The 25,553-nt window shown below is 61.0% G+C and overlaps 4 protein-coding genes across 4 annotated transcripts; all 4 read right to left on the bottom strand.

The window, feature by feature from the left end:
• Positions 1 to 362: 362 nt before the first annotated feature.
• On the bottom strand, positions 363 to 4,442 carry LDBPK_080670 (protein kinase, putative; the record flags this gene model as incomplete). The annotated part of the gene is made up of 1 exon (XM_003858584.1): positions 363 to 4,442. The coding sequence occupies one exon, from the start codon at positions 4,440 to 4,442 to the stop codon at positions 363 to 365; it is 4,080 nt and encodes a 1,359-aa protein (XP_003858632.1).
• Positions 4,443 to 7,016: 2,574 nt separating this feature from the next.
• On the bottom strand, positions 7,017 to 7,907 carry LDBPK_080660 (hypothetical protein, unknown function; the record flags this gene model as incomplete). The annotated part of the gene is made up of 1 exon (XM_003858583.1): positions 7,017 to 7,907. One exon carries the CDS (start codon positions 7,905 to 7,907, stop codon positions 7,017 to 7,019), a length of 891 nt encoding a protein of 296 aa, XP_003858631.1.
• Positions 7,908 to 13,565: 5,658 nt separating this feature from the next.
• LDBPK_080650 (hypothetical protein, unknown function) lies at positions 13,566 to 14,468 on the bottom strand (the record flags this gene model as incomplete). The annotated part of the gene is made up of 1 exon (XM_003858582.1): positions 13,566 to 14,468. One exon carries the CDS (start codon positions 14,466 to 14,468, stop codon positions 13,566 to 13,568), a length of 903 nt encoding a protein of 300 aa, XP_003858630.1.
• A 2,224-nt stretch (positions 14,469 to 16,692) lies between these two features.
• LDBPK_080640 (hypothetical protein, unknown function) lies at positions 16,693 to 23,514 on the bottom strand (the record flags this gene model as incomplete). The annotated part of the gene is made up of 1 exon (XM_003858581.1): positions 16,693 to 23,514. The coding sequence occupies one exon, from the start codon at positions 23,512 to 23,514 to the stop codon at positions 16,693 to 16,695; it is 6,822 nt and encodes a 2,273-aa protein (XP_003858629.1).
• Between the last annotated feature and the right edge of the window lie 2,039 nt (positions 23,515 to 25,553).

Raw genomic sequence — 25,553 nt, 5'->3', positions numbered from 1 at the left:
TCACACCCACACTCGAGAAGCACTTCCTGTCCCGGATTTGAGCTCTGCGCTGTCCGCCTTCACCCTGGTAGCTCGCCCGCCGCTTTCCGTTCCTCAACAGAACACACCAGCGCTGCTGACATGATGTGCGTGCATGGCTGCGCTACACGGCACGTGAGCGAAGGAGACGCGAGCGACTGGAGAAGAAAGGGTCGAGTCGGGCCAGGTCGGGTGGGGGGGTGGGGGGGAGGCGGATGAAGAGACGGGGCGGATCGCCACGTGCCGTGACGGATGTGACGCGCGCCCCTTCACCATACACACACACACACATACCTGGGTGGCGGAGGAGGCGATAGGTGTGCCGCTACTCTCTACTAATCCCCCTAACGCGTGTCTTCTTCCATGGTGATCCCCAGGAGATTGAGGACAGACTTGTTCTCCTCCCGCAGCTCTGCTGCCGTCGGCCGCGATGCCGGGTCCAGAGACAGCAGCCGTCGACACACACTTATCATGGTGTCGTTATGGTGCTCCGTGATTGGGCCGACATCCAGTTGTTCCAGGTTGAGCACAACGCGACCCTGCACCACCGCATCCGCAAACCTCTGCCCACCCGTCGCCATCAGGTCTGCCAGCTCCTTCGCCGACGGTGGCTTCGAGTCACGATGCCCTCCGTACTCCGCTGCTGTGGCCCATCTCCAACACGGCTGCTGCGTCACTGCCTCCATCGCCAGCAACCCGTAACAGAACATGTCGCACGGCGGCGTTGGGAGGGCACCAGCGGCCATGGCGGGGCTCCGGTAGCACGACGGCTTGAAGTGGAAGATCTCCCGCTCCAACGCATGATCCGCAAACTGCCCGATTAACCGGCAGTGACCATTCGAGTCCACCATGACGTTGTCCAGGTTCAGCCTACCGTGCGCCACTCCACGCTCGTGGAGGTGGGAGAGGGCAGACAACATCTGTAGCCCAAAACATGCGAAGGTGACGGACTTGACCCGCGGATAGCGAGCCAGCAGCTGCCGCAGCGTCCCACCAGGGCAAAATTCCCAGATCAGCACCACGCCACCCTCCACTGACTGTGAGTACGCCAGCGGTGCAAGAATGTTGGGGTGCCGCAGCTCTTGATGCCTCGTAATCAAGCGCTTAATGGCGGCGTCCTGCTGTGCTGTGGGCCCGCACACGGGTGTAGCGCGGCGCAGCGCATCGCTGATGGGGCCCGGAGGTGCATCGCGAATGGCCTTGGCTACCACCGGGTGCACCTCGCGGTACATGATGTAGTTGACGGAGGCGATGGCGCCGGCGGAGCCTAGCGCAAGGATGCGGCAAGCCCACAGCTCTGGTGGGGTACAGTCGCTTTTCCTGCACGCGAGCTGCCAGTACATTCCGTGGTTGTCGCGCACCCATGCTGGCGGCGTTGGCACCACCACACGCGTGGTGACAGCACCGTTGCTCAGCAGCATCACGTGTCGGTCGCCCACCTCTGGATACCATGGCGGCGCCGTGAAGCTACTTGCCATTCTTCGCGGTTTGGCGCTTGCTGCGGGGACGCCGCTGCGAGCGGTGCTCACCGGCGGCGCCGTGCCGAGGGGCGTGATGTCATCTGGCAGCACGGCGTCCATTCCCGGTGGCCGCCGCGGCACGCGCTGAAAGCCATCGGCGACGCCTGCACGCACGCAGCGTTCGCACTCGCGCATGAGTCGTGCCACCTGCACCGACACGGCGCCTACGGTGGCGCCGCTAGCTGCGACCTCGCGGCGCAGGCATGGCGGTAGCAGCCCGGGATCCAGGTCCGCGATCGCGGCGACACCGCAGAAGGCGGTGAGCGCGCCTGCGTAGTCGCCCTGCCGCATGCGCGCGAAGCCGTCGAAGCAACAGCGCGCGTACAGCTGCAAGGCGGTGCCACTGGCGACACGACTGCAAAGTGCCTCGTACAGCACCAGTTCGTCCGCGTCGTGCTCTGCGCGGCCGGTGCACAGCGCCTCCACCGGTATCGCACTCACCGCCGCCGCGCCGCTATCGCCACTGCCACCACGGAGCACGCGCGCGGCGGTCTCCTCGGTCATGGCAACGCGCACGCCGATGCGTTCCACCATGCTACCGGCGTCGCGCAGCACATCGCGGCCCAGTGCCACTGTCATGGTCTGCTCGCTGTCGGCGGGGCGGTACTGCCCACACGTAAACAGACTCGTGTCCAGCAGCGCGCGCACGTCCGGCATGCGCGGCAACTCCAACTGCCCTTCCGCCGTCTGCTGCTCGTCCACCCAGCTCAGCAAAGCCAGAGCAAAGGCAGCCGCATCGCGTGCGTCCTGCTGCGCGAGCTCCTCCGTGACCACGTCCACATCTGCTGCGTTGACCAACTGCACCTCCTGCCGCGGCAGGAGGTGCGCGCGCACGGCTGCGTGGAAGTGCAGGATGCAAGTGTCGGGGCGCAGGCGGAGCACCGTGCCGCGGTGTGTGTGCGCAAGCTCATGCACGACGCTGGCGAAGGCTTCGAGGGCCGCCGGCGTGGCGAAGGGACCGCTGCTGGTTGCGTTGACTGCGTGCACCGCACGCTGCACCATGACTGACAGGCGCTGCTTGCAGCGTGGCGTTATGGCGGCGGCGTCGTGCCCGGCTGGCTGCGTGGATAGAGGTGCTGGTGTCCTGCTCGAGCTGTGCGACGCTACTGGCGGTGGCTGCGGCGGCCGCACAGTGATGTAGACGACGGTGGAAAGGTGGCGCGCGAGGTGCGCGGCTCTGTTCTCAGACGACCCCATGACGACATTGAGGCCGGCTAGCGTTGTCTCGATGGGTACAGTGAGGGGTGCGGGCAGGGTGCCACGAGGCAGCTCCTTGCGCACGGCTGCGGGGACGAAGGCATCGACTTCGCGCAGCTGGCGCATGGCGGCGTTGTGTGCGTTGCCCAGCGCACGCACCTCCGCCAGCGCACCAATGCCGTGCTTCCCGGCGCGGTATAGTGCACGCGCACCTCGCTGCACGCTGCAGTTCAGCAGCCGCGTGATCTCGCGCAGCGGCGCCGCAAAGTACAGCTGCACGAACAGCCAAAAGACCAAACTGACGAGCACCATGACGGCGGCAAGGACACCGTTGAGGGTATCGTGCAGCCGCAGGTAGGGACCAGTGACAGTATTCTGGGAGTTGACGTACACCAGTGGCAGCGTCAGACCGTGGCACGATGTGTAGGCCCATACGGTGATGACGGCGCGTGCGTCGTTGTAGCGAAAATCGACGCTGTGCTTGTAACCGGGGTCTCGCATGCGGGAGAGGTCGACGTGCTTGAGCGCCTCGCGCATGAGTGGGTGGCTGACGTTGCTCGACTTGAGGTAGGCCGTGGGTGCATGCTCGCTGAAAGGAAAAATAATATTGTCGTGCACTGTCTGCTGACCCCAGTTGTTGGACATGATAAGCGGGTCGGCGTCTGCGAGGCTTTGGTTGACAAAGACGGCCAAGAGGAAACCGGACTTGGCTTCGCCGATGGTGTTGAGGGCGAGCCGCGCGCCATCGATGTGCACCTGCGTGCAATCAGTGATACTGACGTTCGTCGGGAGCTTGAGGCTACGGTAAATTAACCCGGCAGGATAGTTGTAGTAGATGAGGTGCGGATGCGAGGATGGTTGCAGCCACCTTAGCCGGATGTCGACTGAGTCAATGCTGCCCTTGTAGTATGCCTGTGTGTACTCGATCAGCTCACTTGCAGCGTAGTTGCTGACAAGAGCAGCGACGGTGCCGTTCCCTTCGGGGATAACCGCGCTCACCTGCAAAGGGCGGTTGAGCATGTAGTTACTGCGGTTCACGTAGTAGGTGGCGTTGACTGTATGGTTGAGCGAGATGGCTCCAATCAACGGCCCGCCAGCGTCCGCCTCTGCACTTCCGCGCCAACATGATATCATCTCCAGCTGCTCCAGCGAGATGACGGAGAAGGCGCGGTAATTCCTCGCCTCGTCGTATCTCTCCAGCAGCGCGCACAGCACCGAGAGCGTCTTTTCAGATTGCATCAGAAACTGGGTCTTCATGTAGAGAGTGAGGAGGCCGCCCGCCATGTCATCGACGCGGTCCATGCTCTGGTCAATGAGCTTGTTCACGGTGGTGATGCGGTTTTCGTGCAGGCTGCGCCCCGCCTCGATCAGCGAGCGACTCACCAGCCGATATGAAATGGAGGAGCTGACGGAGCCGACACAGACGAGGAAGACAAAGTAAAAAACGGCCCAGCAAATGTCCAGGCGGCAGAGAACGTTGCGTGCGGCGGTGCCCACATGCTTTACCTTGCGCAGCCATGCCGGAGAGGAGCTGCATCGGGACGAGAGTGGCTGATGGCGCCCCTCTGGAGGATGCATCGGCACCTCCTGTTCGTGCGCGGCAGGGGTCTTCATTGGTGATACACCTGCTGCTGCTTTCATTGGTGGTGTCGCTCGCGGCGCAGCTAGCAGCGTCAAGCCCATGGAATGCCTTGAATGGCGAGGCATATATCGGCAACCAGATGTGTGCGCCTGCTGCGAAGGCGTGAAAGGGAGGAAGACAGACAGCGGCGGTGTGTGTGTGTGTGTATGTGTGTGCTTGTGTGGCTTAAATATGATCTCGGCTACCCCCCTCCCCCTCGAGGGGGAGGGAGAGGAGGGGATGGGAGGTGGTCGTATATGTAAACGAGAAAAGTGAAAGTGATAATGATAACAACTTCAAGAAAAAAAAAGCGAGCAAACAACGCATAACGCCTAAAGAGAATATTGGGAATAATATATGGAGAGGGAGTGAGGAAGGGAGGGAGGGAGGGAGGAGGGGAGACTGTGGTACCCGTGTGAGGGGTGGTGGTGATATGGTGAAGTGAGTGGGCGAAGGAGGAGGCCGGTGGAGTGCATGTGGAACGTCTTTGTCGGTGCGTCTCCGTAGTGCTTGTGCGCACCTGTCTGCATGGATGGATCGGAGTGCTCGGGCGCGCGCGGTGCATGTGTGTGTTTGTGATGAGGGAGAGGGAGGGCATTGGATGAAAGATGAGGGACGCGACAGGAGAAGTTGGCGTGTAAAGCTCGCCGGCGGTGGACGGCGGAAACACCAAGAGGCCGAGGCCCAACCACGCATATGCGGAGACGCAATGGACAGCGATCAGTGAATGAGCGAGCACCTTACACGCTGCGTGTGACCGTGCCATGCCTTTTTCCACCTTTCAACTTCTCCAAAGGAGAAGGGGGGGGGATTGAGGTGTGGATGAGAAACAGCATGTTTTTGGCGATCCGCCTTTTCTGCATGCTCTCTGTTTCTTGTCCGCCTTAGGTATCGGCTGGGTGTGCAGGCATCGTGGCGCCGTCAGGCAGAGCTGGGAAGGGGAAGGGAAAGAGGGAGTCGGAGGGAGGGGGCGCGGCACTTCAAATGCAAATCGGAGCGCGCGGGCTTGAGACAGACAGCAACTAGGGAGATGTACCAAAGGTGAGGGACACTCCTCCTCCTCCTCCTTCGCAGTCGTGCGCTTTTTTTTGAGGCGCACCGCCGCGCGCGTACACACACGCACATACGTAGACACATGCTACAGCGCATGCGCCAGCCCAGTCATCGGAGCACGGCCCCTGCCCTACACCCCGCCCACCCTGCACCGCGCACGCTGCCTCCCAGCCGCTCCCATCATGCCGGTCGCCACGTCGTGCACCTCTCAGGTGCGGCTGAGTTACGCTCGGGGAGCGGTGACGCTTCGCCCATCATGTGGGTGGCAAAGACGTGTTCACCGTCGCCGGTCGCTCCGACGCCACGCCATCCGGGACGCGACCGCCGACATCAGCAGCGATGAGTCGCTCTGACTTCCCCTACGTCGCAGGCGCTTGGCCCCGTCGCCACCACAGGTGGTGCGGCACTTGGCAGGGGTGCGGTGCGTGTGTGTGTGTGTGTGTAGGCCCTGCAGATGCCACACACACGGAAAGGGTGTGCGCCTCTCGTCATGAGGGCGAAGTGGGAGGTCGTTGGGTGAGGGGGGGGGCTAGGGAGCCGGAAGAATGCCTTCGAAGGAAAGAGCACACACACATACACACACGACGTGGGTGAGAGCAAACGAAGCCGCAGCCAAACAACAAGAAAAAGGAGAAGAGGATCGTGAAGAAAACGAAAGGGGCTGAAGAGCGGCTCGTGTGTGCACATGCACGTGCACAGGATAGAGACAGCAACACTGACAACGGTTTTGCAGAGGTGACGGCAGAGGAAGCCGTATATCCACGCATGCATGCCGCCAGTGCGTGGGCGCGTACGCGGCCATAGGGGCTTGCTTGGTGTACGTCAACGAGTCCGGCCAACACTCGCACGGCGGAGCCACTTCTTTCCCCCCTAACTCCCTTCTATCACAGACACGCAGATACCGGAACACAGACAGAGGGACGCCGGGACGCATAGAGACACACAAGTTGAGGAAGAGAGGCGTCAAAAAAAGGGGGGGGGGGCGCATCGATATTGTGTCTTCGTGCGCACGCCTGGTTTTGCGTGTGGGCACATGCAGGGCCCACATTGTGCAGAACCTGGAGGAAGAAGGAAAAGGAAAGTTCTGAATAGAACACAAAGGAGGGGGTCGAGTGAGGGTGATATGTGTGTGAGAGAGTCGACATCCACGCGAGGGGCACCGGAAGATGCAGCAATAACGTGAGCCGTGCCGAATTGAAAGGCAGAGAGATAGGGAGACTACGACGGAGATGCGCTCGTCTTGCAGTGGCAGACATCAACACGTGCATGCACACCTCGTCCTACATGGCCAGCCATTCACGCAGAGGAGGAGCGCAGCGAGAGCTAAAGAAGAGAAACAAAACATGTGTGCTAAACGAGAAGGGCCAAGGAAAAAGAGTGGCGAGTCCAATCGGCTGTGCGCCCCCTGCGTCCACCACTGCCATCACCGCGTCCGCCCCCGCCGCCACCATCCTTTCCTTTCCTGATGTACGGAATGGTGGGGAATCTGCCTCTTGCAGATTGGAGAGAGGGCGAGCAGCATCAACGCAGGGGAATATGGTTTGCGCGTGTGCGAGCGTAGTGGCGGGGAGGGGGGAGAGGAGGCGATGAATTTGTCACTGTCACACTCAGAGTACCAGATGCTCTTCAATGACGCGGATCCGGAGCGGCAGGTGGACGTCTGACACAGCAGAAGGCATCGCGGCTGCTGCCGCTGCGGACGGCTGCGCCTGCTCCTGCTGCTGCTGCTGCTGCTGCTGCGGAGGGGCCTCCGGCGTTTCTGTGGAGGCCGGGGTGCCTGGTGCAACTCCACCATCAGTGACGACCACGAGACCCACCGTACGGGGACCTGCCTTGATGGCGCGCACCGACACGGAGTCCGTGTATACAATCGACACGGATGACGGCGTGCTCGATGACGGCGACTTCGCAAAGTTCGCGCCGCCCTCCGGCACGGTCGCGGTCGCTTCTCCTGCCACACCGAACGAGGTGCCCAACGCTCGTGTCATGGGGTTCGCATATTGCGGATGCACGGCACCCCTACGGGCTCCTTCCTCTGTGGAGATGGGCTGCCCGGAAGCAGGCGCGGCGCCTGCCGTGGCTGGCGCGGCGTTGCCGTCCACCGCCGTTGTCATCATTGCCTTCACCAGCCCTGCCATACGACTTACGCTCCGGTTGGCGCCGCCACCGAACGCGAACACTTGCGGCTGCGCTGTGCCTTGCGAACGACGGACCTGCTGGGGAGGCTGGTGATATACAGAGGAGTTGTTCCTCAGCTGTCGGGTGAGATAGGCGTCATACTCGCTCCGCCTTTGCGGGTTGGAGAGTACCTTGTACGCCTTGCTCAGAAGGTTCGTCCGCACCTCATCCAGCTCACGGGTCGTGTTGTACGCGACGCTGTCGTTGTCGTGGTAGCAGCGGTCCGGGTGGCAGCGGACGAGCAGACGCCGGTACGCGTGCCAAATCTCGTCTTGTGAGGCGCTCATCGGCACGCTGAGGACGTCGTAGAAGGTCTGCATGGCTGCAGCGGAGAGCTCAGCGGCGCTCGTGTGTGTGTGTGTGTGTGTGTGTGATGACGTTCAAGTTCGACGGTGAGCTGCGTCGAACGGAGCCGCAGGCGTAGAAAGGCAGCAGCAACAACAGTGCGGGAGGGGGGAAGGGAGGCCACGAGCCCCTGCGCAAGAAAAACTTCTTCGCAGCCGCAGCAGCGCTGTGCGCGCCGCGCAGCGGCGATGGGGAAGCAGCCGCACCGACAGAGAAGCAGGGGACGTGCAGCGGGTGGCAACACCCCCTTCAGCACAATGAAAACACGGAGCCGACACACCACGAGAACACGTAGCAAGTGATAGCCCACTCACAAACCCCAGGCCGGCCGGCACACCTACACGCAGGAAGGCGACGACACCACGTGCGCAGCAGCGCTGTGGTTGGGTGCTGCTCGCGTTTGTGAGCGGTACGTCTGAGTGGGCGAGGCGTGCAGTGCGAGAGAGAGCGAGAGGTGGCGGGGCGGGGGAGGCACAGAGGCAAGTAAGAAGCCGAAGGAACGAAGCGACGAATACAAGAAGAAGCGAGCAAGAAGGGGTGCGTTTGGAGGGGAGGGGGGAGGGAGCGGCTGCGGCAAGCTTCACCGACGCGCACACGCGCACTGGCAAACTGTGTATGCCTTGTGGTGAAGGCCTCGAAGGTGGAGGGACGGTGGACCGCGTGCGCGTGCACGCGTTTCAGGGCGGAATGTGTGGTGTGCCGGGTCTACAGGAAAACGTGCACTCCTTCCTTCCTTTGTGTGTGTTCAAGACGACGAGATACAACGACGGAAATCAAGAAGACAGACACACGCACGCACGCAGAGAGAAGGGGGGGGGAGAGGGAGAGAGAGAGAGTAGAGAGTTGGTCTAAACAGGCGCGTCATCAAACGTGGCAGGCAGGCAGGCAGGGAAGGGAGGGGAGGAGAGGGTCGATGAGCGGCACAGATGCGCACACGCACACACAGACAGATAAGAAGAGCAATGAGTACCGGATCCGATCCTATTCGTTTTCCTTTTTTTTTTCGCCGTTTCGGCTGCCTATGTGAAAGCGCGACCCAGCAAGGTAAAACAACATGCACAAGGGAAGACGTGTGCCGCGGCAAGTTGCACGTGTGCGTATTGTTGTGCTAAGTAGCAGGGAAGGTGTAGCAGCAGGGAAGACAGGTAAGAGGAGTCGATGGAGCGCTGGAGACACGAGGACACACGCGATCAGTTAATAACGCGGGTGCCCCGAATCGAGGATGTGGAGGGAGAGGGGGTGGGCCAGGCGCGATGAGTGGTGGCTGAGGCAATGAGTACAAGAGAGCGCGAAAGGGGTACGTGCTATCGAGCGACAAGAGCTAAGGAAAACAGCGAGTGTGTGTGCCGTCCTTTACGCATGGCGGTTGTGTGCGTGTGTGCCAGAAGGGAGAGAGAGGGAGGGAGTGGGTGGGGCGTGAATGCGGAAAAGCTTCACTGCACGTGTGCGCGCTTGTGTCTGTATGCGTGTGCGCGTGTGGACAGGAGCCCTTCCACCGACGTTAATCAGCGACACGCTTGTGGCGATGATGGGGTGCTATTACTGCGGCTGAAGGCCAAGCCCCGAAGCAGGAGGGCGAGCGCGAGGGATACACCGCCTTCGAGAACTGCAGCATCGGTGCTCCTTTTTCGTTGTTCGGTTGATGCCTCAACAGCGTTATCTCAACCAATCGGATGATGATGATGGTGCAGAGAAAGCAAAACGACTCCAGTCGTCCATGTACACACGCATACACGTCAGAAAGCGCCCAGACGGTGTCGACGACGACGTAGACTTCAGACACACGCACACGTTGGCAACGCTTCCAGCTCAACATTGGGTGTCTTCACTTGAAATAGGTGCAGCGGGTGCTGCAATAGTGCGGTTACACACGCCCAGCGCTGCTGTCCTCGCGAAGCTGGAGAGAATGCTGACGCATCACCAAACTGAAGAGCACGCAGGCCTCGATGCTGAGCAATACACGCCGTCACCTGCAACAGTCGCGAGCGCTCTTTCTGTTCGGCTGCACCCCGCGCTCCGCCTGCGCGTGCGTCAAGGACGCTGGTCCTGGGCTCACGTGTGTAAAGGCGATACCCGCGCGTGGCGTTCGCGCGAGACGGCGCGGAACTGCTGACGGTGGCGCTGCAAGGTCCGGCACCGCGTTCGTCACCCTCTTCGCGCTGGGCGTTGCACTTCGGCTCCTGGCCTGTCTCTTCCATTTCGAACCACGCCGCGCCACCAGCGGCAGTCGGTGTAGCGCCTCTTCAGCGCCGTGCCGGTCTGAACAACAGGAACACGGTGTTATTACGGTCGGTGAGCTCGCGAAGCTGCTTGCGTGCCGACGCTACGGTGTCCCCACCCCCTGACGGCCATGCCGGACAGCCTGCGAGGGCACGTGGCTGACGCGCCCGCGGCAAGGGGCTCAGGTGGCAGCTCCCGCGCACTCCAGGGCTTCACGATGGTGTTGTGAGCACGCGTCGCCACACAGACACAGACACAGACACACACGCACACACACACACACCACAAGGCAGAAAACGCAACCACCGTCATCGAGGCCTCTCCGAGCGAAGTACAGAAGAAATTAGATCCTGAGGATGGCACGGCCCACACCAGCGTAGGCCAGGGCGGCCTTGCAGAGGCCGTGCATCGTCATCATGAGCTCCAGATGAAGGCGGCACGGCAACGCAGCCCCGTACTGTACTGCAGAGGGACGGTTCAGCGCGGCCTTCATGCCGGAGGGCGGAGACGCCGCAAGCTCGCAGCACTACATGCTAGCCGCCGCATCACACCGAAAGGATGCAACCATGGTGGCCGTGAAAGAAGGCTTGCTACTTGCCCTGGTGATATGGTTGCTGCTGCCGCTGCTGTTCCACGCCGCCGTCGTCGATTATCATCTCCAGAGCGGTGGCGAAGCGGATCAGGAGTCGATGTTCCTCTTCGTGAACGAGCAGCTTCGCTGTACGCCTTGCTCGCATGAAAGTGTCCAGGGTGGGCGGGGGGGGTGACTAAGATGAAATATGCAGGAGCACCTCCTTCTTCGCTTGCGCTTCTCTCCTCTGTGCGCGGTAAGAGCAAGCGCTGATGAGCAGCAGGCGCGTATGTTTCTATGCAAGGAAACGTGACTAGGGAGGAAGAGAGGGGCCGCTGTGTATGCGCAGTGCCAACTCTGATCCACGGGTGCCCTACATGCGCGAGCGTACTCCTTAAAAGTATGAAGAAAAAAATGCCGTGCACGCATGCACGCACGCACGGAGAAAAGTTAGTGGATGGGGTGAAGTGATGTGGAATCGTGTGCAGATGGGAGAGCCGGAGAAGAGGATATGCCTTGACGGGCGCCGCCTCTCCCTCCTCGTCTCCTCGCTCGCCAGAGGAAACCACACTTCAACGCGCAGAGGCGCGCGAGCGAACACACGCACACACGTAAAAATGAGGGAGGGGGAGGCGGAATAACCTTTCTCTATATAATGGCTTCGCTTCAATCCTCTTCGTCCGCTCGCCTTGCTGGCGTTGTGTGTGCGTGTGAATGTGTGTTTCGCTCTTTTTTTTATCTTTCGATGTGCTTCTGGCTGCCGCTGTTTGCTTTAATGATGTCCATCTTCGTTATGCGCACATACAAACATAAACACAAGCAAACACACACACACATATATACATATGTATCTAGCTATATATGAATAACTACAGATATGTATGTATGCATGTTTGTGTGTGTGTGTGTGTGTGTGTGTGTCGGGTGGTACTTTAGTCTCGTCAGACGTCACTGAGGGGTGGGTGGGCACGATGTTTGAGCTGTATGGGCGAAACGGGCGGACAAAAAGATAAGAAGAACGTCAAGGAAAGAAGGAACGAACACCAAACGAAGAGATGCAGAGCGAAAGCCTAGCGATGGAAGCATAAATATATGTTATATATATATATAATAATAATAAATATAATATATATATATATGTGCGTGCATTGCAGGCGTGTGGATGCACCTCTGTGCGGGGTACGCGTGTGTGCGCGTGCGTGTGCTGATAATGGCGAGGGCAAACAGCACCTGCGCGCATCGGCACAGGACACACACCACGTCTAAATAGTCGTGTTCGGATTTCGTAACCACGAGAACCCCCCTACCCCCCAAACGCACACACACGCACAGAGGTGCACCCACGCGCCCACACGCTGACACACACACACACACACACACACACACACACAGTGAGAGGGAAGCACGAAAAGAAATCGGTAGAAATTAATTTCCGAAAGCGCCGCACCTTTACCACTCTCTTACGCACAGACATGTGCACCCGAAGAAATGATGGAGGGGTGGCGATGATGGTGTTGGAGCGGGACCCTCGGAGGAACGGCAGTGTTGTTGGTGGGCATTCGGAGTACCACCTATCGTCAACGCCACAGCGAAGCAAATAACAATAAAAGGAGGAAGAGGGGTACACACACGAGGAGGCGGCGGGGCGGGGCGTATATACGGCGAGTTGCGTGTGTAGGGGGCTGTGAACCGTGGCACTCCACCCACGCGTCTACGTGCTTGTGTGTCCCGTATGCGTGTGTGCGTGCACCCCTCCTTTCTCCCCCATCTCTACGGGTTGGCGTTGGTGGACTACCAGCATACATATAAAAGAAGGACGAAAGAAAGAAAAATGGAAAGGTGTGGTGTGGTGGTGGTGGGGGAGGGGGAGGGGCTCCATGCCCCCTCCCCCCAAATAAGCAAAAAAAAAGCAAACCGAGGGGGCCACGAGAGAGCGGCGTGAATAGCATGCAAACAACTAGACGGAAACGTAGCCACAAGCACAACACCCCGACCCCCTTCCCCTCCCCCTCACACACAATAAAAAGAAAACGGACGAGGAGGAGAGCGGGAATGGGTGGTTGGGCAGGCCATCTCTCTCGATCTCCCACACACAAACACACAGACAGACAGACAGACACACGACGAGTGCTGGCGCTGCTGCTGTGGCCGTGGCGGCCTCGGCAAACAAAGTCACACACACACACACACACACACACACACAGACAGACACGCATATACATGCGCGCCTACCTACACAGGTATCTGCGGCGCCGAGCCACCCCTTTGCTGAGCTTCCACACCGAAGCGAGAGCGAGAGCAACAACCACAACGACAAACGGTGACGGGGGAAACGGGAAGAAGGGAAGGCAATCGGGACTTCGCACGCTGACCACAGTACGCCCGTGCATGCCTTTTCTGCGTGAACGTGTGCGCCTTCGCTGACATGTGTGACGTGGTGTAGAGCATGGCGGCGCGTGGAAGAAAAGCAAGCAAGCACAATCGAAAAGGAGACTCGGGAAGGGGAGGCGCCAGCAGGCGCAAGAAGCACTAAAAGACATGCGCCCTGAAGAGCTCACCGTAGCAGCAGCAGCCGCAAGAACGAACAAGCAACCACGTGGAGCCTGCAGGGACGGCGAGAACCGCACGTCAACTGCAAGCAAAATCCCAGCAACGCCCTAACGCCTGCGCCCGCGCGTTGCGGGCTCTCGCTATCACGTCGAAGCGCAGCACGTGAGGCGCTCGCGGCACTCCTCCATCGTCGTCTTGTGTCTGCTCGCGTGCCATGTATATAGGTGGGCCCGCGTGCTCGCTTCCTCTTGCCCCCCCCCCTCCCTCCCTGTCCGTCTCGCCTCCGTGAGTCTCACAGGAGCCGCTCGTCCTCGCCCTGAAGCAGTGCGACGGCCGACTCGCCCAGGCCGGCCTCCGACGAGCGACGGCCGCCAATGATCACCACCAGCGTCTCCGCGAAGAATCCGGTGACGGTCGCTGCCAGCGCCGCCCATGTCGTCTGCCACCCTTCCGCACCCGTGAACCCCATATTGTGGAAGGAGCTGATGCAGCCGTCGAACGGGTTGCAGTCCCCGAAGAGGCCACCAGTTGAACCAGTAGCAGCAGCCTTAGTCAGAGGTGTGGCGAAGATGTCGGCTTCCCGCGACACGGCAAATTTCATGTTTACGGCGGGGGTTAAGAAGGAGTGCTGGATCTTCGACATCTTGCGCAGAGGCAAGCCGCGATTGAGGAGAATCGACGGCCTGCCAATAACACCCATCGCCGACTGGGTAGCTTCCATGCACTCGGTGGTATTCTTCTCACACCAGTTGTTCTCGTACATGGCGCGCATGATGTAGCAGTTCAAGCCGGCCGCAGCGATTGCCACCGTGAGCAAAAGGCAAATCGGCGCCCCACACACGGCGCGCACGCGATAGCTCGAGCGCGTGAAGGTCGACGACATGTGGAGGACGGAGCACAGAAAGGCCAGAGCGAGGGCGCCGATGCCGACAAGAGTGCACACCTGCGCCACCTGAAACGCAAGCGCCAGATCGCTGCAGTCCTTCACGAACTTCTTCACAGGGATGTGCTTCTCCCCGGCAGGGGTGTATATGTCCGTCGTCCACAACGACTGTGTGATGGAAGAGTTGAGCGCGTCGATGTTCAGCCGAAAAATGGGCAGCATCGCCGTAGCGCCAAGGCACAGCGCCGCCGCCACCGCGCCGACGACGACACTGCTGCGCAGAAGGGTCAGATGTGTGTTCCCCGACACCATTTTTCTCGTGTGTTTGTATATAAATAAATATATGTGTCTGAGTGAGTGTGCTTATGTATCCGTGGAAAGACACTCTGATAACACGCGCACACACACCCGGTCAAGTAGCAAAAGAAAAATCAATAGAATGCTCGTCAGGCGTGATGCGATGGAGGGAGAGGAGAAGGGGAGGGAGGGACTAGAGGATGCGTCCGCGAGCGCGTTATATCGTATGGTGCCGCTGTTGGTGTTCGGGCTGGAGGTGTCGCGAGCGACAAGGGAGAGTTGTTCGTGTGACCGTGAGTGGGTATCTGTGTAAGCCTGAGAAAGAGAAGTGATGGTTTTGGTGTTGGTGTTGAAGGCGGTGGGGAAGGAGTAGCGCGCGAGAAAAGATCTCTGACGATGCGGAGGGTGGGGTGAGGTGGAGTCGTGGAATGTGCAGAGAAAAGAGACAGGGGCGAGAGAGGGATGAAGGAAGAAGCGAGGGTGACCAGGCGGCTCTGCTTCTGGTCAGCATGGCCATTCGCGCTGCTTTTACGCGCTTGCATTGTTCACCGTGGCTGCAGGCGAACCGACCGTGCCCTCCTGAGGCGCTCCGACAGAGATGAGGAAAAAGAAGCGGTGACAGCAGCATGCTTGACCATACCCCACGCTGCCGCCATTATTTCGTTTCCCTGCTCGCGCTGAGCAGATGGTGACGCAAACACCCGCGCCGTGCCGCGCTCTGACCGGCAGAGAGACAGAGAGGTTGAAGATGGGGAAGAGTTCAGGAGGCGTCGCTCACAGCACTGATGGTGATGGGAAGGTTACGGCTGTGATAGACACGGCTCTAAAGCGGTGATGATTATTCTTTTTTTTTGTTGTTGTTGTTATCTTGAGTTTTGGGGCGGGAACTGCCATTGCCTATATGCCAAGTAAAGCGTGCGAGGAGCGGCAGTGCCGCCACTGGCAGCATTGGTGGGGAGCGGGACTGTGATGCCGCGTGACTGGGCAGAGGGGAAGAAGATCAAGGAATGGAAAGAGTGTGAGGCGCATCGCTGACGCTCCCGGCTGGCCGCCTGCCCTTTTCAGCATTCCGCCGCGTTTGAGCGCACAAGTTGGACCACGCCTTCGCGACACTGGCCAGGCACATGCTCAGCGTCTTGTGCGGGAGAGAGCACACGCAGAGATCACGTTACACACGAGACGGCCCATGACACATTCTTGCGCCGTCGCATGTGTGCTTACACATATTGGTGATGGTGGTGGTGGTGGTGGTGGGGAGGCTCTCTTGTAGCGCAGTCCGTGTATACAGTGCCACCCGCTCAAACCCGCCGAGGGCGCAGTGAGCTGTCGGCGTGCCAGCTTCCTCACAAAACTGGAAGCTGGGAGGAAGCTGCATGGCAAAACGTTGGCGGCAACGCGATGCAGAGGGAGATGCAAGACGGCACCGTAAACAACAATGTGAGAACTGCGCTAAAACGGTGATGAGGCAGTGATGACGTACCGTACAGAGTGGTGCACCGAAGGACGAAGAGCTCATGACCGCACGTGGGGGTGCCACGAGTTCAATGTTCCCGGTCGACGTGCGAATGCCTTGCTCTTCTGCAAAGGAAGCCACACACACACACACACACAATCAGACAAACACACGTAAGGGCAGCAGAGGAGGCACGCGCTGCATTTCCAGTGCCGTCGCGTCTTCGACGAAAGAGACGTGACAAGACGAAGAACAACGCCCACTGCATTCCGGCAAGCATATAGATATATACAGATGTAATCCTGCACATAGATAATGCTAGGAGGGGGCGGCGGCGGCGGCAGGGCAGGGCGTTCTCTCCCTCTATATATGTACACCTTATATGTAAATATACCTATCTTGAAAACAATGCAGGTGGGCGATTGTGCCTCGGCGGAGTGTGGGGGAGAGGGGAGGTTCGGGTGGACAACGGCGCTCCACCACTTTCACTGGACATTCCTTGTTTGCACAACCGTGTAGATTGAGGGCAAGTGGAATGAGAACGTTCCCAGCCCCCATGCACTTGAGCGTAAATGGCTCCATGTACGCAATCCTGACATGTCTTCGTCCCGATCGCGTCGCCCACCCTCTCTCTCCCGCATCCCCCCCCCCTGACTTCAATGTGTGCCCGGCCATTCCTGAACCGCCTTGCCCGATCCTCCTCAGAAATCGGTTCAAACGTTTAGCGACAAGCGCTAGCCTTGCACAGCTGTGCTGTAAGCACACGTACACATACACGCGTCGACATCAGCGTTCATCAGCTTCTTTACATTGCTTACTGATGCCCAAGACAGGGAGAGAGAAGAAACATTGAAAAGTGGAAAGGGGAGGGAGGGAGGCACGCACGCATTCGTGCGTGCGCGTGTGGCCTCGCCGCGCTCCCATCGCCGTTGTCCTAACCGCTTCCGCTGCCGCCCTCGCAGGAAGACCACCGCGGGCGTCACTGGCACTGCCGCCGGTGCTGCTGCTTCTGTTCTGCGCCCACTTGGTGCTCGCATACGGGTTCCACCGGAATGCCTCTCGCTGCATGTACGTGTCCTCGTCCACCCGCAGCACCGACTCGCCTTTCGTCTTTGATCCTTCGTTAATGAGGTTGGTAGGGAGCATGCTGGTCGGCGAGAGTCGCTGCGACCCGCTATCGTCAACCAGCAGTTGCGCCGGCGCGGACTGAGCGAACAACGACGCTGGAGGAAGGTTTGATGGAGTTAGGGGACTATGCTTGAAGGGTGTGCCCGGCCCCATGGCAGGCCCTGCCGTCGCGAGCGTCGTCAGCGAGGCTCCGAGCGAGGAGGTGCCCTGCGAGGGTAGCTGCAGCGGTGCTGGAGAAGCGCCGCCACCCACTCTGATCGCTGCCGTGTTTCCACCGCCGGTGCGCCGGCGCATGCGGACCGTCAAGTTGACGGCTGATGCGCCGGCGGCAGCCGTAGCGGAGGCGGGAGCGATTGCCGGTGCGGTGGGTGAACCAGCGTCAAGGCTGGAACCAGTACTGTGGTGGTGTGCCTCCACCGGACTCACGCCCATGCTCTCGCCACCACCGACGGAGCTGCTGGCAGCGGGCGAGCCGCCCGTCGCGGGGTGCCGCGGCGACAGCGAATGCATCTGCTGTGGCACCAGTGCGATGGGTATGGCGGCCAAGGAGGCCGTGGCCGCCGCTCCGCCTGCGGTTGGTAGCGAGGGCGCGGCAACCGGCGTGCGGGGCGCTGGCGACCCGATGGGGCCCCAGAAGCGGAAAATGGCCGGAATACCGCCGCGCCCCGTCTTTGGGTGAGGCAGCGGCACCAACTTTGTGATGGCCGTGGCAGGGTGGAAGGGGGTGCCCGTGGGCAGCGGCGGGTAGTACTCGTTCTCGTGCTGCTTTCCGTCTTGTATGAATGTGTTACCGCCGTACTGGTAGTAGTAGTTTGGCCCACCTCCGAAGCCGATCTGCTGTCCAGATCTGTACATGGCGGGGCTGCTGGGTGCGCTGAGACGGTTGCGGCTGCCGCTGACTGGATGCTGCGGCGGCGGGTTTGGAAAGGGGGCACGACGCGCTGCCGTTGTCGTTTTCGTCGTTGTCGTCGCTGCTGCGGCGGCGGTCAGCGATCCAGCCGCGATCTTGGGGGAGCAGAGGGCGGGCCGGGCCGCGTTCCTGCCGGCGTGCACGGAGAAGCCGCCGGCAGAACTGAGGGTGCTTGCGAAGTTGCCCTGCTTTGCTTGTTCTCCGGCTGTTGCGGGCGCAGCGCTCACGTGCGAGGCGGTGGCGCTAGTGCTGGCCCACTGCGGCATCGGTTGCTGTGGAAGAGTGATGCTCGCATGTGGCGCCGAGTAAGAGATGCTGTCGGTATAGAGCGGGTTCATGCGGTGAGGCAGCGGCAGAGGCGCCGATGTCGCGGCGATCGGCTGCTGCGTCTGCAGATGGGGAGAGGAGTGACGCTGGCGCTGGCGCATTGCCGCAGGGTGTGTACTGCTTGCAGCCGCTGTTGACACAGCCTGTGCAGCTGCCGACGTTGACAGTTGCTCTTGCGGCAGAGGTGGCTGCTGCGCTGTACCCGCGTGGGCAGGTGGCGAAACGCCTAGACTAGGATGCGGAGGAGATGAGGAGGCTTGATCACCAAGAGCCGGACCCGCATGCAGGCTGCCGGTGCCGGTGACGCTGCCGCGCCGCGGCGGTTCTCCTTCTTGCTGCGCCTCAAGCGTGTCGTTTGCCCCCCAAGGGCTTTTGCCGCTGGGCCTGGGGGGAGAGGAGAGGGTGGCGGCAACGGCGGTGACGAGCGCTGGGGACGACGGTGCCGAAGGCGCCACCGACACGTCACTCGACCGCTGCACACCCACCGAGGACAACGTCAATATCCCCGCCAGCGGCTGCGCTTGCTGGCGCGGCGCCTCGACGTCCTTCTTCTTGCTGCGGTTGCGCTCAACCATCTTCTGTCGCCGCAGCCGCCCCTTCGCGAATTTCGGAATGACGCCGTAGAAGTAGCGCTGATGATTGTGGCGGAAGCTCCAGAGAAAGTAACGACCGCCGAGTTGGATAGGGCTGCCGTCTGGAAGGCTTAGCCAGCCCAGGTCGGTGCGGTCTTCGTAGAAGCGGTTGTCGACGATCCACTTGGTCCAGCTCAGCAGCAGCTCATCCAGCCCGACGCACAGGAGTCTGGCGGACATGGAGGGGTCCACGACGGAGCGGGCGCAGCTCCGGCTGCCGTCAGCAGCTACCGCTACGTTGCCCGTGGACATTGGTTCGGCGGTTTTCACCGGCATCGCAGATGCCGCCGTCGCCACCGCATCCGCAGCAGCTGTGGCTGCCCTCGCAGCGAATCGTCGGCGCAGCTGCACATGCTCGTAGTGCTCCCACTGCCGCTCTTCGAAATTGAAGACGACCAAGTCACCATCACAGAAATCGTCCGCGGCGTAGGTGAAGACGTGACCGTACTGTGCCAGCTCTCGTGCCTGCTGAGCCGCCAACGAGCCTGCCTCCCCTGCAAGGCCACCGCTACTGCTGCTGCGGTGCTGTGCATAGGTGGTGGATAATGAGGTCGTTGGCAAGATCAGCTTGCGCAGTCGGTGCGCAGCGCTCGGCCCGGGGGCCGCCTTGTCCACATCCGACACGCTGAAGCACGTGATGAGGCCTTTGCTCTTGAAGTATTCGGCCATCACCTCCATCCCCTCTACCTGCCCAATGACTACCCGCTGGCCATCGTAGTTGCGCCCCGGGGCGGTGCGGCTGCCGCCATCCTCGTCGCCGCCATCGAGCGGGATGTCGACGGTGCTCGGCCGTCGCAGCCGCACCGCGCCACCGTAGCTGAGGCTCGTTGTGTCCACTGGCTCGATGTACGCGCCAATGAAGATGGGGGCCGCGGCGGCGGCGCAGTAGAACAGCAGCGCCCGCACGCAGTCCTCGCGTAGGAGAAAGAGGAAGTTGCGGCCGCGGGTGGTGGCCAGCATGCCGCACTCGTACAGGGCATGGCTAGGGCGCCGCGTGGCTTTCGGCTCCGCCTGCTGTCGCTCGTTCTCACGCAGGATGTCGCGTTGAACGTAGCTGGGCCATACGGTGGTGGCGGCTTTTGCAGCGGCACTGGCGGCGGTCGCCTGGCCCACGCCGTCTTCCTCTCGGCTGCCGGCATTGTTTGTGTGGTCGGCGGCTACGCCAGCCGCAACGTCGGCGGCTACGCCAGCCGCAACGGCGGCGGCCAGCTGCGTGACCGTCTTCTTCGCGGCTTGGTCAGCGCTAGCGTCGTAGTCGAAGAGCGTGCAGAGCGACAGTGGCGCATGCGGCTCAAGTCGGGATGAAAAGAGTTGGAAATTCGGCCGCGGCGGCACCTCTGGCCGCTGCTGGTGCGGCTGCTTTTCTGCACCGCGCGCCTCCACCGCTACCGCTGATGGTGGTGTCGGCTTCTGGAGCGAGGAACCACTCGTCTCTGCGGTCTTCGCGACGCTAACGCGTGCGCAACGGCGCTCCTCTTCCTCCGTGCGCAGGTCCGGATCATCATCATCGTCGAAGTTATTCACGGAGGGTCTCATTCCGTCGCCTTCACCACTGCTGCCCTGCCCGGTGGCGGCGCGCGCCGACGCGGCGTTTGGCAGTAAGCGGGAGGTGGTGGTGACCGTGGCTGGGGGCTTGCCAGATGCATCCTCACCATCTTTATTGCCACCACTGCGGTGGCGATGGGCCACATAGCTACTGTCGACCGCAGCAGGCAGGCCGCCTATCGCACTTGCCGCTACGGGGTTGCCCTGGCCATCACTTCTCTTCTGTTTCGTATCCTCCGTGAAAGGTGATGCCGATGCTGCGGCAGAAGCCGCGGCACTTCGGTCCGTTGATGACGCCGGCGGAGACGCGGTGTCCCAACAGAGCGATGGCAGCCCCAAGTCCTTGTGCTGCAACTTCTTCTTACCTTTTTCACGCCGTGCAGCGGCCTTGGTAGCCACGTCGCTCTCGCCCACGCCGTCGCTGGCGCCCCGCTCCCCGCCCTCGTCCCCTGCGTCATCCTCGTCGTCTTCGTCTTCCTCGACCTGGTCGCGCGGGTCGTAGCCCTCGGGTCGCCCGATCGTGGCTTCCTCGAGAGCGCGTGTGAGGTGGCGACCGCGCAGACCGGCGCCGTCGCCTTCCGCCGGCTTCAAGTCGCCGTCCTTGTCCTTCCTCTTGCAGCACACGCCCTGCGCCGCCGCGTCTGTCGTGTGCTCGGCCGTCTCGGCCGACTCGCGCGCCGCCACCGCCGCAGCGGGGGCTGCCCTGCGGCGCGACGGCGATGTCGTGGCACCGCTCGCCGACGTTGCGGAGTGCGCCGCGTGACTCTCCGTGGGGCTGCCATTATCTTCAACGGCGGAGTACACGGCCGTCTTCAGCAGCGACGGTGACGTTACCGACGAGGAGCCGGCAGGGCCGACGCCGACGTTGCCGCCCTCTCTGACGCCACAGCCACCACCGGTAGTCGTCCTCCGACTCGATGCTGTGCCTGCGCTGGCGACATCGTCGGCCTGCTCGCGCTGCCGCACCGTCCGCTCCGGTGGGGTGAAGTTACGCGTCATGTGCAGGTTCGCGTTGATGAAGTTGTAGAAGTTGTTTTCGCGATCGACGACGTCGAGCCAGTCGCGCAGCAGCAGATCGTCGTTGTCCACCTCCGCGACCGCCGCCTTGGCTCTAAAGAAGGTCTCCCGCACCATCTGCAGGTACGGAATATTCGACAGCACACACATGGACCAGATGGGCCGCGTCAGGGCGTCGCTGAGCCCCGCCTGCCGACACATGGGGCGATACGACAGCAGCGTGACAAGCGCGGCACGGTTGACGATCTTGTCCCCGACGGAGCCTTCGATAAAACGGCACACCCGCATCACTGGCGGCTTCTGCTCAAGCTGCTCGATGTAGGTGTCCTCGGCCGCCTCGCTCTCCTGCGCGTACCCGCGCAACCACGGCGTGCCACGGCTGCGGGACGGCAGCAGACCATCCATGCCGACCACGCGAACAGGCATGATGTTGATGATGAACTCCTCCTCGCCCTCCTCGTCGACACGCTCCGTGTTCGAGGCGACCTCGTCCACGCTGTCCTTCTCCCTGGGCGAATCCTGGTCGCCGTCAGGCAGCTGCTTCCGCACGGCGCGGCGATGCGCGCGGGTGGACTTGAGCCGGCGCAGCTGAGTGTAGTCCATCCGCTGCGTCACACGTTCCCCGCAGCGCGCACACCAGGTGTAGCGCACAGGCGGCGCAACCTCGGGCTCACTACCCGCGAACCCCGAGGAGGACGCAGCGGCGTGCTTGCTGCTCGACGCCGGCGACGTAGACGGCTTCGCGCAGTATACCACATCGTGCAAACAACGTCCGCGGACGATCGGCGTCTGCGAGATCGGCGTCTTACCAGCTGTCAGCACCCCAGACGGCGCAGTGCCGTCCGTCGTCACTCCTTTTTGCGAGCTGCGCGAGGAGTCGGCAACAGCGACGGCGGCCACCGTCGGGGACGGCCGCTTGGCAAAGTAGGCAAAGTGGTAGAGCACGCCGTGCTCCTCGACAAGATGGACGCGGCCGTCGCGGTACTGTGGGTCGTCCTCGAAGTGGTAGTGGCGACGCTCCACAACGGGCAACGGCGTCGGCGGCGCCATGTGCTGCTGCTGAGCAGAAAATCCGCCAGCACAGGCGTCAGCGCGGTTTCCTGTCGCTGTGCCGACGCTGTGGAATGCCGGGGCGACGTACGGGATGCCATGCTGGCGGCAATACTCGGCGCGCATCTCCTCCTCTTCCTCCGTTGTCAAGCGCAGGGCTATTGCCCTTGGTATGGGATGTAAGAACTTTGCCGGCGGCGGCGGCGCCGAGGACATGGCTGGCCGGGTGACGGACGGGCTGTGGGTTGCGGCCTCGCCGACGCCGGCGCCGTTCGCCGCTGCCGCGCTGTGACCCTTCTTCACCACCTTGTCGTGGCTTTGCTGCCTTGTCGCACTCGCGCCCGCGACTGGCTGAGCATGGTCGGCGTCCTTCTCGTCGACTCCGTGGCCGCCGTTGGCGTTGCACCGCTTGCCAGTGTGGCTGCCGTGTTGCTGCTGCCCGTTAGACAGGTGCGGTAAGGCGGCCCGCCAGCGCTGCTCCTGCTCAAATAGCGCACACATCTCTGAGTCTGTGTCGACGAGGGTGCCCTCCATCGGCTCCGTCACGAGCACACGGTAGAGCTCCTCGCGGTCCTCAATGGAGGGGCGGAGATGCCGGCCGATCCGTGGCACGCGCGGCACAGCAGCGCCGGCGCCGGCGTCCTCGCAGATAGAATCGGCGTTTCTGCCGCACTCGAGAACTTTCTCGCGGATCTCGTCATCGTAGTAGTGCAGGCTGGGGTCCACCTCGTCCACCTCCGCGCCCCAGTCCTCCTCCTGTGCCTCACGGAATGCCGCTGCCACGTCCTTCGGCATCACAGATGACACGTCCTTCATGTCGAAGCAGTACAGCGCCGACTGATTGTTGCGTGCATGGAAGAGCTGACGGAAGGCAAGGCTGTGCGGAGAGGGGAAGTAATGATCCGTCATGGGGATGTGGAAGACGACGTGCGAGCCGCAGTTCGCGAAGAAGACGGAGGACGGGTCCTCGTTCGACTCCCGACTCGGTAACGCGCCCATCCTTCAATACGTCTGGTCGTGCGACCGCCCTCCTTCCCCTTTTCCCCTTCCTCGAAGAAGCACAGAGAAGCGAAACAATAGTAATAACAAGAGGCAGACGACGCACACGAATGGTGGGTGATGTCGCCTGCCTCAGCTCGACCACACACACACACACACACACGCACAGAGAGGGAGCACAGTACAACAACAGGAGGGGACCAAATTAAATCTGCTAGCGGGAAACACACGCACCTCCTCACACCCGCTCATACACAAGCGGAAGAACGAGGTTCGAGGCGCCTCGACACCGAACCACAACCACAACCACGAAACAAACACACGCAGGAAAAACACGTGAAAGACATTCACAACACAGACAGACTGGAAGTATTTAGATAAGAAGACGAGATCGAAACCGAAGAAAACAAAAAGGCGGGTGTGGAGGGGGGTGGGGGAAAAGGGTGGGGAGAGAAGAGGCGCCGTAGTCGTCCGGCGAACTGAAAGCAACGAGCCGGCTAACTAAACACACAGCACACACCAACAAGAGCAACAACAATAAAAGGGAGGTGATACGAGCGCAAACCCGCAGCACGTGGCGGAGAGGGAGAGAGGGAGGGAGAGATGGGGGGGGGCGCTCCAATACACGAAAGCCGCCGGGGGTCGGCCACAGTCAAAAAGGAGAGACGCACACAAAGACACACACACACATATATATATATATATATGCGTGTATAGAAATAAAAAAAGGAGGAGGGGCGGGGCAGGGCGGCGGTTTGCCGTGGGTACACTCGCCGTTGTCGTCAAGAGTTGAAGACGCCGTTACACTACAGCACACACTCACCCACCCACACACACACAGACGGGCAGAGAAAAAAAGATGAGAGCGATAGGCGATCGCGACTGATGCACACGCGTGCGCGAAAATGAACGTATGGGTGCGTATAGGGCGATGCCAGTGCGAGAATAGTGCACACAAGAGAGGCCCAGAGAGGAGTAAGAGAAGGAGAAGCGCGAAGACGACAACGGCAACACAACAGAGGAGGGACGCGCTGCTGATAAATACACACACCCACGCAACCCGCACCACCCCTTACACAGCCGATCAGAACCACTCGCTCACAGAGTTGTGTGTGTGTGTGGGGGGGGTGGGGGTAGGGGCGCGCGCGGAGGAAGAAGCACTGCCAACGAATGGCAGCGCTGATGCGGGCAAGAACACGTTACGTGGGGTCTTGTGCACACTTCACCGTGAGCTTGTGATGTAGATGTGTGAGAGAAGCTTTCGCCTTGTGGTGGCGTGGACGCGGCTTCCGCTACGAGCGACTGTGCACGCGTATGTGCGAAGAAGATGAAGGAAGGAGGGTGCACCACGCGGTAAATGCACCATCGCGTATTTTGCGCACCGTCACGGGGGTAGGCATGCGCACACATAGGTGGATGCGATGAGGATGATGTATAACGGCGTTGTTGTTGGCGAGCGCGGAGAGAAGGGGGGAGGGTGGTGGAGAGAGAGGGTGAGGGGGGATGGAAGATGGAACGAAAGCAAAAAAGGGAACAAAGGAGTTCCATGGTCGAGAAGCAGATGCACACACATAAACGCGCGCGCGAACCCTTGTGAGATCTACCCAGAGGAGTCACTGGAAAAAAGAAAAGGAGGACACATGCGTGTAGCTCTCTTTCTCTCTGTGTGTTGTATGTGCGCCCGTCACAGAATACGGCTTAATGACGGCGAGAGCAGAGAGAGAGAGACGCCGACATTTCTCATGTTTCTCCCTCCGCTAGCACTCCAGGGCTACCACAGCCCCTCCTCGCCAAAAAAAAAGGATTGATCTTCCGCCTACTGCTCTGATACATCACCACGGCGTCTATCGACGAGGCCTCCCCATCGATAAGGCTGCTGCGATGGAGCCCGACAGCTGCTCATTTTTTGTGTTTTCGTCAACCACTGCCACGGATGACTTTGCTGCAGAGACGACGACAGACGACGAAGGAAGAGGATGCAACTGTACCAGCCGTCACGCAGACACACACGCCAACCCCCCCTGCCCCCCCCCCCCACC

The sequence above is a fragment of the Leishmania donovani genome, chromosome 8 (assembly GCF_000227135.1).
Source record: "Leishmania donovani BPK282A1 complete genome, chromosome 8".
Classification (NCBI taxonomy): Eukaryota; Euglenozoa; class Kinetoplastea; order Trypanosomatida; family Trypanosomatidae; genus Leishmania; species Leishmania donovani.
Note: the sequence above shows the minus strand (reverse complement) of the source record. Positions and strands in the feature narration are given on the sequence as shown.